Source organism: Dendrobium catenatum, unplaced genomic scaffold, assembly GCF_001605985.2.
Source record: "Dendrobium catenatum unplaced genomic scaffold, ASM160598v2 original_scaffold_161204, whole genome shotgun sequence".
Lineage (NCBI taxonomy): Eukaryota > Viridiplantae > Streptophyta > Magnoliopsida > Asparagales > Orchidaceae > Dendrobium > Dendrobium catenatum.
The window spans coordinates 73,525-87,046 of record NW_021479630.1 but is presented as its reverse complement, the minus strand read 5'-3'; the positions used below and the strand labels follow the sequence as shown (position 1 = coordinate 87,046).

General features: G+C 33.0%; 1 protein-coding gene across 2 annotated transcripts in view; it reads left to right on the top strand.

Annotated features, from left to right (window-relative positions):
- Nucleotides 1-11,554, top strand: part of LOC110092967 (5'-3' exoribonuclease 4) — a 62,045-nt gene extending 50,491 nt beyond the window's left edge. For both annotated transcript variants that reach the window (XM_020817689.2, XM_028692287.1), the window contains 4 exons: nucleotides 3,830-3,934; nucleotides 9,926-10,001; nucleotides 10,089-10,174; nucleotides 11,098-11,554. In XM_020817689.2, the coding sequence (XP_020673348.1) occupies nucleotides 3,830-3,934; nucleotides 9,926-10,001; nucleotides 10,089-10,174; nucleotides 11,098-11,302 (472 nt within the window). In that variant the 3' untranslated portion in view covers nucleotides 11,303-11,554. The remainder of the gene's footprint in view (nucleotides 1-3,829; nucleotides 3,935-9,925; nucleotides 10,002-10,088; nucleotides 10,175-11,097) is intronic.
- Nucleotides 11,555-13,522: the final 1,968 nt, after the last annotated feature.

The following is a 13,522-nucleotide window of genomic DNA, read 5'->3' as shown; positions in this document are numbered from 1 at the left end:
GCTATTTTGGGAATAGTTTGGGAGATTAAATCACCCCTTTTCTCTCTTAGAAAAAATTCTGAAATAAATTTCTAATTTTCTAAAACCTCTTCTCCACCTCCCTAGCCTTAAACCCTAGCCGCCCCTTCCCTTTTTCCCCTCTACCCGAGAAACCCCACCACCAGCTCCTCCCCTCCCTTCACTCTTTACTTCCGCCGGCTCCTCCAAGGCTCATAACAAAGACGACTCCCATGTTTATGGATGGCCGATCCTGAAGTCGACCACAAATTTGCATACAGCTCTCAAGGACAAATCGACATCCTTCAATCGCCCTTCTTTGATCCTGACTAGGGATTTGAAGATTCCGTTGAAGGCTACGTAGATCGCATACTCTTTCATCTCGTTGAGGCGATCGACGAACAACGACCATCCGGACAATGGAAACTCGTCGGTCATCCACCTGCGCCTCCTTCTCCGGCTACTCTCCTGTGGATCAAGACTGTCATCATCGTAACTTTCTTCATGGCATCGTTTGGCTTGCTGAAGATCTTTCTCCGCTAAAGCCCTATAAAGCGTGAGTGAGGAAGGAAAGGTGAAAGCTCTTGATATTAACCTGTGGATTATTATTACGAGTACATCAAGTTTTATTGTATTTTTTTATATTGTTTTAAATTGATCTATTCTCCTAAAAGTGTAACTGCATGCCGGAGCAAAACCTTAACGAATAATTCTTAAATTATTTCCTATGGTTTATGAATCTTAAAGAAGCGAGCTTACAATAATTTTATTATTTCCCTACAGTTCCCGGTGGTTTCACATCGCCATACTATCTAGTTAAGAAACGATGCACTTGTAAACCCTAGATTATATTGATCTTGAATAAATTTGTCACACATGCAATCCAATACTATGTTTTAGAAAATTAAAAAGATAAAAGGACATAAGTCATTAATCAACCATCCAAGGATATAACCTCTCTTGGAAATCTTACTATGTTCACTAGTTATGGTGGATATCAAAAACACGTTGTGTGGTGGAGAGACAAACTTGTATGTGAATGTTCATGGATATTTCTTTTAGGGATCTGCAATATCTAATGGGAGAATATTGATTGAACAATTTTTCAATGTCAAAATTTTCAAGCATGGCAACATTTATATGGAGAGACCTCTCTTCTTCGGACTCATCGCACGCTCCTTTTGGAGGATCTTCAACGACATCTTAAGACCACTTTCTCCATCAGTAGGGTAGGGAAACCTCATTCGAGATTTATATGATATTTTGTTGCCTTTTATTATAATAATTTTATGAGTTATGCGTTTGGAGGGATTTTTTGTGTGGGTGGCGATTGACTACTTCTAGTCTACTTTGTGATTATTAATAAGGGTTAATCAATCAAGTTCTTTTTTGAATAAAATTTGAATTGGATGTGTTATTTCTTCTAGTATACCTTTTGATCAAGTGAGAGGCTCGAAAATTTCCGGGAGAGTTAGAAGGCATGATGTGGTGGCTTATATCCTTCTACCTTATTTTTTTTCTCTTTTTGTTTGTCAATGTTTATACATTATTGAATTTATTCAAGTTGGATACAATGTGTGATTCTACAGGTGCATGTTTTGTAAACTAAATTGTATCCCATCATACATCAAATTTTTAACGAATAATTTCTTAATAATTTTCTTGTGAAATTTTGTGTATTTTACAAGATATTTCATATTTCATTGTGTATCTGTATTATAAATTTTTAAACCCTAAGGTCTTTTAATAAATTTTATGTGTCTCAGGATCTAGGATTTTGATTTGGATTTACGATAAAATGCACAAATTCATGCCACACACAATTGGAATTTTGCATGTCACAACTCTTAATTTTTCTCAATTATTTTTCGCTTGCATTAAAAGGAGTAATGTTTTAAAATTTGACTTTGATGGCAATTAAATAGTTTTTTTTCTTAAATTAACATGTAGAAACTTAGAAGCATGAAAATGATACAATCTATTTAAGAAAACATGCACTTGTTGCAAATTTAATAAATTCATTCACATTAAAAGCAGTTATGAGATTTAAAGAAGAAATAAGATAGAATGAAATAGCTCACCAAATTATGCCTCTCACTTTTAGGTGATAATTTTTCTTGGAAATCTTTAAGTATATCAATTGATCAAGGAGTTGATTCAAAGAAATAATAAATTAAATCAAATTTGTATGAAAAAATAAAGTACTTTTTTTGGACATCACACCAAACCCTTATTTATGGTTACTAAATCTCCTTATGTTTTCCTAAAAATATCGCCTCCAACAAGTCTCCCACTATTAAAAAAAAATCTATCCTACACAGAAGCCTCTAACCTTTTTGGAACTGCAAATACCTACATAAAAAAATTATGTTAGTCACTTTACTCGTAAAGGCATTGTAACAAAAGGTAGTCTTTATTGGAGTATAATAATCACACATGGATGTCAAACTTTACTCAAGAATGCCCACATAGTCAAAAGCCTGAAATATATGCTTTCATCATTAGAACGGCCTAATAGTAGACAAGGAATCCCCTGAAAAAAATTGAGTGCCTATAGTGAGTGGGACATAATATGCTTCTCCATTGCCAAGGAAGCATTCCATGTTTAGATATGGTAACAAAATATAGTAAAATCTTATACAAGGCCACCCAAACTTGCTTCCAAAGATGGAATTCATAGGGTGCTATCGAAGATATCGTTGGAGGAGAGGAATTATTCCCTATCATTACTCTTTTGGGGAATACATACATAACATTTAAATCTTTGATCTTTACAAAACCTACCACCCATGTTAATTTTTTGAATTACCAAACTCTTCCATGCGCATGCCACAATCAAATCATTGGTAATTTGACAAAAGCAAAAAATACTTGTTGGAGTTTTAGTGTGAATTCCGATATTTGAGTGTCAACTTCAAAAACGGAGGTAGGAGGATGGTAATTTTGTAAAAAAAATAATTTTTGGGTGTTATGTATGTAATTATCTCTTAAACTTTTTTTAGCAATAGCAAATTACACAATATTTTGCATTGATGAACTAGCTAATTGTATATAATTTTTGAATAACCTTTTATTATTATTTTTTTGCTTTTTACTATTATATACCTCATGTATTTCTTATTATAGATCATATGTATACTAATATTGAATGAACCAATAATCTAGAGAGTTTTCATCTGATGATTACTAACTCAGAGAAGTAAAAATGGTCCCTGGACTATATATGGGGGATGTTCTTGTCCCAAACTATCTTATGATTATTTTAATTCTTTATTCTTCAAAGATAATCCAAAAAATCCATCTAAGGGGCTTTTTTATATCATATTTGAAGAGTCAATAGATTAATATGAACACATCATATAGTTTGGACTAAAATAACCCCTTACAATAGTTTGGGGATTATTTTGACAATTTTCTCTTACTGTTTTATTTTAATGTATAACTTTGCTTTAATGGAGGCTCAATTATGGTGCTTAGAATGATTGTCCTTACATTTTTTGTTGGGATATTCTAGAAAATTTTTTCTATCTGTTTCAATTGCAAATGCTTGTTTGTTTGTCAAGGGGAACCTACTGATTTCTGCTCTTCTGTTTAGTTACCCAGAGAGACGGCGTCTTTTGTCTCTTCCTTGTTAGTCAATGAAGAATTTCAACTTCTACCATGCTGAAAATAAATGTTCTTTGAATTTTGCTTTAATCGCACTGCAAATGAGAACGGATTATATATTTATATTTCAACCAAACTGTCAGAACAATCTGGATTCTGTGATTTGTTTTACTAATAGAATTTATAAACTAGTTTGCCGAGGAGCTAATATTTAGGGTTTGTGCAGTGGTGGAATGAATGGATTTATGTACATCTCTGATAAGACCGTTTATTCAGAGGAAGTTTACTCTCCTATTGAGGACTTGGAGACGATAATAAACAACAATACAATGTATGTATACTTTTTTTATTTCCTTCTTTGTTTAGTCTATTGTTTGCTTAAAATAAAACCTATTTTAGAAATTTTTTAAAATTTCTAAATTCTATCTTTCGGTTGGATACAATTAGAAATCACAACGAAGGAATTGGTGGAAAGACATGCATTTTACTTCATATTTAGTTTTGGGTGTTTGATTCTACTGTAATTAGTTGGTAACTTGATTTCATTGAATGTGAGCACATGAAATTTTTACATTGAAAATTTCATACCCAATCTTGTGAAAAATGGGAGAAATGATTATCCCGTCTTTATTGTGACTAACATGATCCCTCATAAGAAACAAAAACAATTTCATATTAACCAGATAAAAAAGAAGAAATAAAAATTTTCACTCAATTTCTCATCAATCAAACAAATGGCTGAAAATGTTTTCTATTTAATTATTTTAACATTTCTAATTACATTCTTTGCTTTCATTTCCTCTCTTTTGATTCCTTCGAATCAAACAGAGTTTTGTTATTGTGCAATAGTTTACAACTGCATTATTAGTTTGAGTTTTGATTCATTTTCATTATTTTGATGTTTCGCTTTTTATGTAAACATGCTGATGCATATAGCCTTGATCTCTATGAGAAAGATTGTGTTCTCTAAAATCTATGATGTTTTGCTTGTTGCTTTTATTATTTATTTCACTGGTTGGTTTCCTTGCTGAAGTCAAGAGTTGTGGCTGCTTCATTCCTTCCTAGCCGTCTACTGAAATCAAGAACAGTGGCTGTTTGTTTTCTTTGGTATTTTGCTGTGTAGTTGTATTCGGATGTGGCTGTTTGCATTTATCTGTTTCCTTCTACACGATTTTTTATTGTAGAAGCAATTGGGATCAGGGATTGCAGTATCTTTGCACTGCATTGTAGCTGGCTTGTTTTCTTCTCCTCCTCGGTTTTTCTGTAGTGTAGTTCTCTGGTTTAGGATCCTCTGTTGGCGCTGCCTTTGGTAAAAGGTGCCTTCTTTGGCAACTGCTTTCGCTTTCTGATGTGATTCAGAAGTAAAAACAGCAAGCAAACAAGAAGAAAAAAATGCAGGAATCAAATACTAGGGCTGGTTTTGTATTTCTTCTTCAACAAGAATGAAAGATACAATTGATATGCTATACGAGAGGTAGATCAGCTCTCCCACAACCCTAGAAGTTGCTAGGAAGCTCTCCAAAATAAAACTACGGTAGAAAACAAATTGTCTGATCCCCAAAATCCAATATTCTTAGCCTTAAATAGACTCCCTTAATTCCCTCCCAAATCACCCCCCTTTCCTTAAATAATTCCTTCTCATATTTGAATTCAAATTAGATTTTTTTCCCTAATTAATTCCCTCCAAATTGTAATTAAAACTTTCCTAAATAATTCCTTCCTAATTGTAAATAAAACTTATCCCCCTCTTGATTCCTCCTCCTTACATAATGAATTATAGCTTTGTTCGGCCCCACGAGGGGCTAAAACCTCCCTGCTGCTCTGGTTTCCGCCCAACATCTCTGCTGGGTTCGGTTCTTCTGAATCGGGCAGAGTGCTCCTGTCTGTGGGCGTAACAATACTCCCCTCCCCCCCAAAAGACACAGCTTGTCCTCAAGGTGGAAGGATGAAAACTATTTCTTGATCGTATTGTAGGGCTCCGATGTTGCTTCGTTGTTCGGCAACGCCTTCCACTTGATTAGTAATTCATGTGCCCGTGTCCCCTCTATGCATCTCTATCCAGTATAATTCTATGGACAACAGACTATACGTTTTTTGAACTGTTGAATGGCCTCCAATTGTGCTGCCATGGTACTCCTGCAACAACTTGGGGATGTGCCCTGATATTCTCGGTGAGACGAATCGTCTCTGATGTAGCATCTGGGGCCCTCTTAGTGTGTAATTGTGTGACTGTCTTGGTTCTACAACAACTCAGCTTTGATCTTCCTTAGACCCTTTTTTATTTTTTATTTTTTTTTTAATTATTATTAACTTTAATAATAGATGCTGGTTCTACAATAACTCGACTTTGATCTTCCCAACAACTTGGATAATCACATTTGATGCTTCTCAGTCCCCATATTCAACGATTTCATGTTCAACTTTGTTTCCCCTATAATCTTTTCCATTCTTAAGTTAAAGAAAAAGATGCGGTCAGCTCTGCATATATTAAACCTGATCCTAAGACTAAAAAATATACATCTATACCGAAGGTATGAGATACCAGCTATCTGCTCCTGATCTTTACCTCCATATGGTTTTGATATAGATTTGAATGTTCTCTGTGACTCATGCTCATACTTTTACTTCATATAGACTAACTAAAATGTAAATAATAAAAATAAAATGTGCAAACCAATCTTTACAAAACAGAGGTTTTGGTAGTACTACTGGGCTTATGCCTATTGCGAGGAGTATGCTAAAAAAAACATTTGCGGAAGAAGCAAAGCATATATATACATTTTTATTTTATTTACGTACCCTTCTCAGTGGACATGATTCCTACGAAAGAATGCATGCATATCTCTAATTCATAATGCACACTATCACAAAACATTACAAAAATACATCATAAAATGCAGCACGCAAACAATACATACCACATTGGTTGTACAGTAAAAAATTCTAGCTACATCCTACCATAGACTAATCAAATGTCTAATGCGTTCCTAACACAACACCTAATATGTGCAAAAGTCACTATGGCCTTGGGGGTTATCTCATATAATTAGAGCAAGATTGTCAAGTCTGATCTTATCTCAAATATCCAAATAAGATAAGAACTGTCATCTTAACTTATCAGGTTTTAATAAAAGTATTAATTTGAGATAAAGTTATTTGAAAAATAGTTGTTATAGTTTTTAAAATAAATTTTATTTATTTTAAATGAAATAATATGCTTCAGAATATGACCTTATATATGATCTAGTTAATTTGATTTTAAAATAGAGTTAAATTGATATTCCTTAGATCATTACTAATCATATAGGATTTTACTTTAGCAGATTGATTATCCTTATATAACAACTATTCATTAATAATGATAATCATTCTATCATGTTTTATTTCAATCTTAGACTTAAAATTAAATCCATTAGCCAGTTCACGTGCTGACTTGAAATTGTTAATGTACATGTATGCTAATTAATATAATGGTGAAGTGATTATGTGAAAATGAGTTCACGACGCATCCAACTAAGCTTAAGTACCTAGATAAGAGTCTAAACACCTGGAAGAAAACTTTTGAGTGATCAAAAAGGGTCCAAACACTCAGTTTGTTAGGGGTATGTAAAGTATGCTTAATCAATAATAGTTTGCCCAAGCAATGAATTCTTTATGGATTCAACCCACTAAGAAGGGATGTATTCAAATATGTTTTGCCCATTTGAAATTTGAAGTGCTCAACCCATTTAAATGTGATATACGTAGGAAGAAATGGATTGCTTAAGTGGACGGGGGGGGGCTGGCTTTTGGTATGCTGGCTGCTTGGGTTCTGGGCTGGCCGAACCTTTTTTCCTTGGAATTTTCTCTTCTTTTTGGTTGGTTGGAAGGGGCAGCTACTTTGGGGTCTTTTGGACTTCTTTACCTATTCATATGGGGTGATGGCTGTTGATAAAGAGTGTTATGGAGTGATTTTTGGAAATAAAACCTGAGGGTTTTTGGATAGCTAGCAAGCTATGTATCCCCTTCTCTTCTCCTCTCTATAACTTCGTCTCGGGCTTCTTATCTATTTCTTCTCTCAGCAAGTTTCCACCCCATTTGTATCTTTCTTCTCTACAAAAGGTTTGAGGTGTTGCTGTTGGTTAGTTGGTTGATATTGAATCAAATTTTTTGTGGTGGACAGCTGGTTGGCATGTTCCTAAAGAGCACACTAATTTCTTATTTTATCGGTTACATGTGAGGTGACCACTATTTGGTTGTTTTGAGGGGATGTTCATTTTAATTTTTCTTCTCTATGTATCCCCTTCTCTTCTCCTCTCTATAACTTCATCTTGGACTTCTTATCTATTTCTTCTCTTCGCAAGTTTCCACCCCATTTGTATCTTTCTTCTCTACAAAAGGTTTGAGGTGTTGTTGTTGGTCAGTTGGTTGGCATTGAATCAAGTTTTTTGTGGTGGACTGTTGGTTGGCATGTTCCTAAAGAGCACTCTAATTTCCTATTTTATCAATTACATGTGAGGTGGCAACTAGTTGGTTGTTTTGAGGGGATGTTCATTTTAATTTTAGTTTTGTCGAGTCTCTCCAAGCTTTTAAATATCATATAAGTTGTAACTTGTGTCTTTGTATGTTCAAGTTTTAGTCCAAGTATAAGTTGTGTTAGTTTTATTTTACAAGTTTGAAAGTCATATTGTTTAAGTTTGTCCTTAAAGTTGTTTTGGTGTTCTCCAAATTGCTTTTGGAGCTTGTTTTGTGTTTTATCTTAAATTATATGGAGTGTGTTTTTTGGCATTTTGCATATCGAGTTTCTCCCTCTTGGTTGGGGAATTTTCTTGATTGCATCAATTTCCAGCTAAGATATGAATGAGTGGATCAATATATTTGACTTGACACGCTTCTGAGATTTTCATCCAAGTGAGTGTGGTTTTCCTAGATAATTTCTTGGACAAATATAGATTTGCCCACGTGAAAAGAGAGTATTTAGATGAACGTGGTTCACTTGGATATAGAATTGAGGTATATATACAGATTTGAGTTTGATTTTGCTCAAGTTCTAATTTTAACCTAGGTAAGTGTGAATTTCCTAGGAGAGGTGCTGGTGGTCAGGAAGAGTATAGTCTGATTGGTGCAGAAGGGCTCAAATACGTTAAGCTTGTTCAAGCACAATGAAGGTTAAGAGGGCTTAGATGTGGCCAATTTTTTTGAATTTCATGTATGCTTGGATGCCAGAAAATTGCTAATTAGATGAGAATGTAGGAATGATCAGCAATGATCAATATTTTGGTCCAATGAAAGTGAAAATTCATGTCACGAAGGGACACCCTAAGATTGATTTGAAGATAGTGGGAGAATGACCTCCACATTTCAAAGACAAGATCACCCTAAATGTTTGCGTATTAGGGATGTGAATGTGCTCAGATGTGCTCTGGAAGGCTTGATTTATATCGTTCAAAACCCACCCTGCTCTATCAGATTTGTGAATAAATCTAGGTCAAAGGTGTGCATAATAAAGAACCTTGATTATTTCTAATGTTATGCATGTCAAAATGATGTGCGCAAAGAGGAGCATGTTCATCCTAGGGCAAGCCTAAGTTAGCCTATGTCAAGTCAGGGGATTGGCCTAGATTAACCAAACAAGACTAGCCTCTATGTGTGCAAGTGTTTTCTAATGCATTAAAATTTAAAAATTTAATAACATCTCATTGATTCAAACTCAATTTGTTACATTAGGGAAACAAACATATTTTCAAATTTTAATGAAAATGATGCAAATTAAAGTCTAATGGATCGGGTTAATTGAATGGAATACATGACAACAATGCAGCTCTTGGCTCAATCAACCAACAAAATTTAAGTAATTCTAAATACCCTAAGTTTGCTTATTGGTGTATTTTATGTATATGTGTTCATTAATGCATCCATAATATGATGTTAGATATATTAAAAAAAACTATTGTTATTCTTTTCTTATTTTATATATAATAAAAAAACTACAATGCATGATAAATGTTGAGGATTGATTACAAATTTTGAACTAGAAATCTGTTTTTAGAAACAGTAATTAAAAATTATATTCATGCTTTCAATATAAAATATACTTTCAGAAAATTTTCAATTTGGATCAATAATTTGGTGGAGTTTTATTTGTTTTTATTTTCGAGAGAAAATTTGTCTAACTAATAATCAATGAACTGCAAATTTTGATATTTTATGTTTATTTTTGCACCACATCTTATGTTTTTGTAAATTCAAAACCCTATGACGTCATGGATGATATTCCCGTTTGAGAAGTGGGATTATTTTATCTTCTGTATTGTTTATAAATGCATTCAATTAATTTTTACAGATTTGTATATTACAAGAGCCTTGCAACCAAAACACACGTGCCCAGACCACCAGAGGGTGTAATTTTCCCAGCAAAAGTTTGCAATCTGAGCCTCATTCTTCACATATGTCGATTCCACTTCAACACTTCGCTAACCATTTGTACTTGTCTTGCTTATCTCCAGTCAATCTCCATACGAGATCTGCAGCAAATTAAAAGAAGATTCTGGCACGAGACACCGATAACACCAAGTTTTGGCTTCTTGAGAAGGTACTATATTGTGCCTAAAATTCGTTATTTGATCTGGGGAATTTAAACTATGCTTTTTTATGCTGTATACTGCCATGGTTTGAGCCACTTTCTAAGTTGCCCATTCACAGAACATAACATTAAAATTTAAGACTGCATAAAATAGCAGCCGTCATAGGCCCCTTTTGAAGGGCCTACTTAATGCATGAAACTCCTAATGTTTGATCTTCTAATTTTGTCTTGGAACCTCCTCTTAAGGCATGATTTCTAAATTATTTATTTGACACGAATCTGAGGAAATTATTATGTGCGGAGTCCAGACACAAAGATACGTCCGGAAAACCACTTAAAATGTGACACGTGGAGTGCGCTTTTGTTGCACTTTTTTGTGCAATTTATCTACACTTGCGATTTAGTTGCACTTTAGTTGTGTTTTGATTGCTCTTTTGTTGCGTTTTTTTATTGCGCGTTACCTGCTCTTTATTTGTGCTTTACCTATGCTTTGGTTGCGCTTTTGGTGCGCTTGGCTTGAAGTTTCGCGGACAGATTAAATATATAAAGTAAAAAATTAAATTCAATTGAATATCCACGTGCCCATTCCACATGTCAACATTTTATTGGAGTCCAGGCGTATCTCTACTTCGGACTCCGCACCTAATATTTCTCCTCCATAACAGCTTACTAAATACAACATAAGAAATATTTTTCATTTTATTAATAAGTAGAAGTTTTAAGCTTCGTTTGGGACTGTTTTCTTTTTCTAAAGCAACTTTCTAACTTAATTTTTATATTAAAAAACTACTTTAAGAATCAGAAAGAAAGCTGTTCAAACCAAAACTTAATCTAACTTCATTTAAACATTTGCTATATTTGTTTATACAGGCTGACATACTGATGATTTTTGCTTCTATCTATTGTAACGTGTTTTGTTAAATGCCTTGCAGACCTGTTTCTAGAAATGTATATGCAAAGCAGTCATCGCAAATTTCCCGGCGACCTACAGTTTCAGAACATTTGCTTCACCGGAAACAACCAAACAATGGAAGCGAACAAAATGGGAGAACTAACAATAAGGTCATACTGGGAAAAAGGAAATGGAGTAGTTGGAAAGGCCGTGGTGGCAGTGGCCGTCAGAAGAGAAGAAACTGAGCTTTTTATTTACTATTTTTAGCCCTCTTTTCTTTGAATGTATCATCAGCTTCTTTTGATCTGAAGTTATTTTTATTCTGCTGGGCGACCTAATTTGTTTTCTTAATATTTATTACATTATTCTGATCCTCATTTAGTTGGATAATGGTAATGGTGATCTATTATGTTACTCTGTTAGATTGAACTCATGAAGAATATTGGATTGATGAATTTTGTGTTGGCTTGTTTTTATACAAAGTACTGTTGATTTCATCCTTAAGGCAACATGGTTCTCATTTTGATGTTTAAGATGTATATGTTGATGTATTTTTAAAGAAATATGAAAACAAGAGCTAATTAGGTTTTGTTTGGGATAATTTTTTTTTTATTTTTTAAAACAATTTTTAATATATATATATATATATATATCTCCATCGGTTTACATATGTATTGTTTAAAATATTTAAAATATATTTCCACTAGATATTATTCTTAATATATGTTATTTATGTTATATATATTAAGAATTATATCCTATAAGATGATACATATGGTCGAGATAATATAGTACCAATTAATTAAGATTCAAGGTTAAAAAAAAAAATTGGGGCATTTTCTCCAGTTATTCATATGAAAACTATTTGGTTAATTATTTCTTTTGCTTCACAAAATAATCGATCTATTTACAAATGGATGTTAAATCTGCATTTTTAAATGGATAAAGAAGTTTTTATCGAACAACCATTAAGATATATTAAGAAAGGGCATGAATCAAAAGTTTATAAATTAAAAAAATGTTTTATATGGGTTAAAGCAAGCTCTAAGACTCTTAGACTAAGAGCATGGAATGCAATAATCGATTCATACTTCAAACAAAATAATTATATCTCATGCTCTTATCAGAACGCTCTCTATGTGAAGAAATATAATAGAGATAGATTACTTGTTGGTTTATATATGGAATTGTGGATGATCTTATTTTTACTGGTAATAATTTACTTTTATTCAAGGTGTTTAAGCAAACTATGGTAAAAGAATTTGAGATGATAAATTTTAGACTCATGTCATTTTTTCTTGGAATTGAAGTAAAGCAAGATAAATAAGGAATATTTATCACACAAGAAACATAAGAAAAGGAAGTTCTAAAAAAATTTAACATGAAAAATTATAATCCAGTAAGCACTCTAATAGAATGTGGAATCAAACTATCAAAGAAAGAAGAAAGGAAGATAGTAGATCCAACTATGTTCAAAAGTTTAATCGAAAGCCTGAGATATCTAACAGTTATAAGACCGGACATTCTATATGTAGTTAGAATTTTTAGCCGCTACATGAAAATTCCCACTAAGACACGCCTATAGACAGTCAAGAGAATTCTTCGATATATTAAATGTACACAAAATCATGGACTTTAATATTCTCATTCTAAAGAATTTCAATTTTAAGGATATTCAAATTGTGATTGGGCTGGAGACCATGATGATAGAAAAAGTACAAGTAGATTTTTCGTTTTTTCTTAATATCTTTTATAATAATTTGCAATGATAAATTTTTAAATTGATCTCATTTAAAAAAAAAAAAACAAAATTTGGTAGAATTTAATATTCAAGCAAATTAGGACTAAAGAGGGTCCTTCGGCCCCCCTTACCTAACTATGGTGCACTGACTACTGTCATCTAATTATGAGCTTCAAGCTACAATCACTCACTTATAATCCTTTTATCATTCTTATTTGACTATGATTCTCTGAAATTTATCACTCGATTATGTTCTATGCGCTCTTCCAACTTTCAACATGTAATGCATTATATATTTACTATATACTAACACTATCCCTCACAAGTAGCATCATTTGTAATCTATGAAAAACACCTGTTGAATTATTTTAATTGGGTTAAATCATATGAATTTTTTTCTAGATTTCCATCTAAAAAGCCTAGAGTTGCTTTATCTTTGCATTTATTAGATCTTTGTACGATGCCATAAAAATAAACAGGTTGACTCTGCCATCGTAAAGTGCTAACATGTAACAAGTCTTGTTTGGAAATCACAATGAAGAGAAATGTTGGTAAATTGTCAACTCAAACAATTTCTATTATTGTAGGGTGAAACATAGTATAACATCCTTCATAAAATAATTAGAGGGAGCCACAGTATATTATAGTGGATTAAGTCATTAAAGACATCAAAGGAACACATGATGTGATGTTTGACTATAGTCAACATCATTAATGTTGTTGC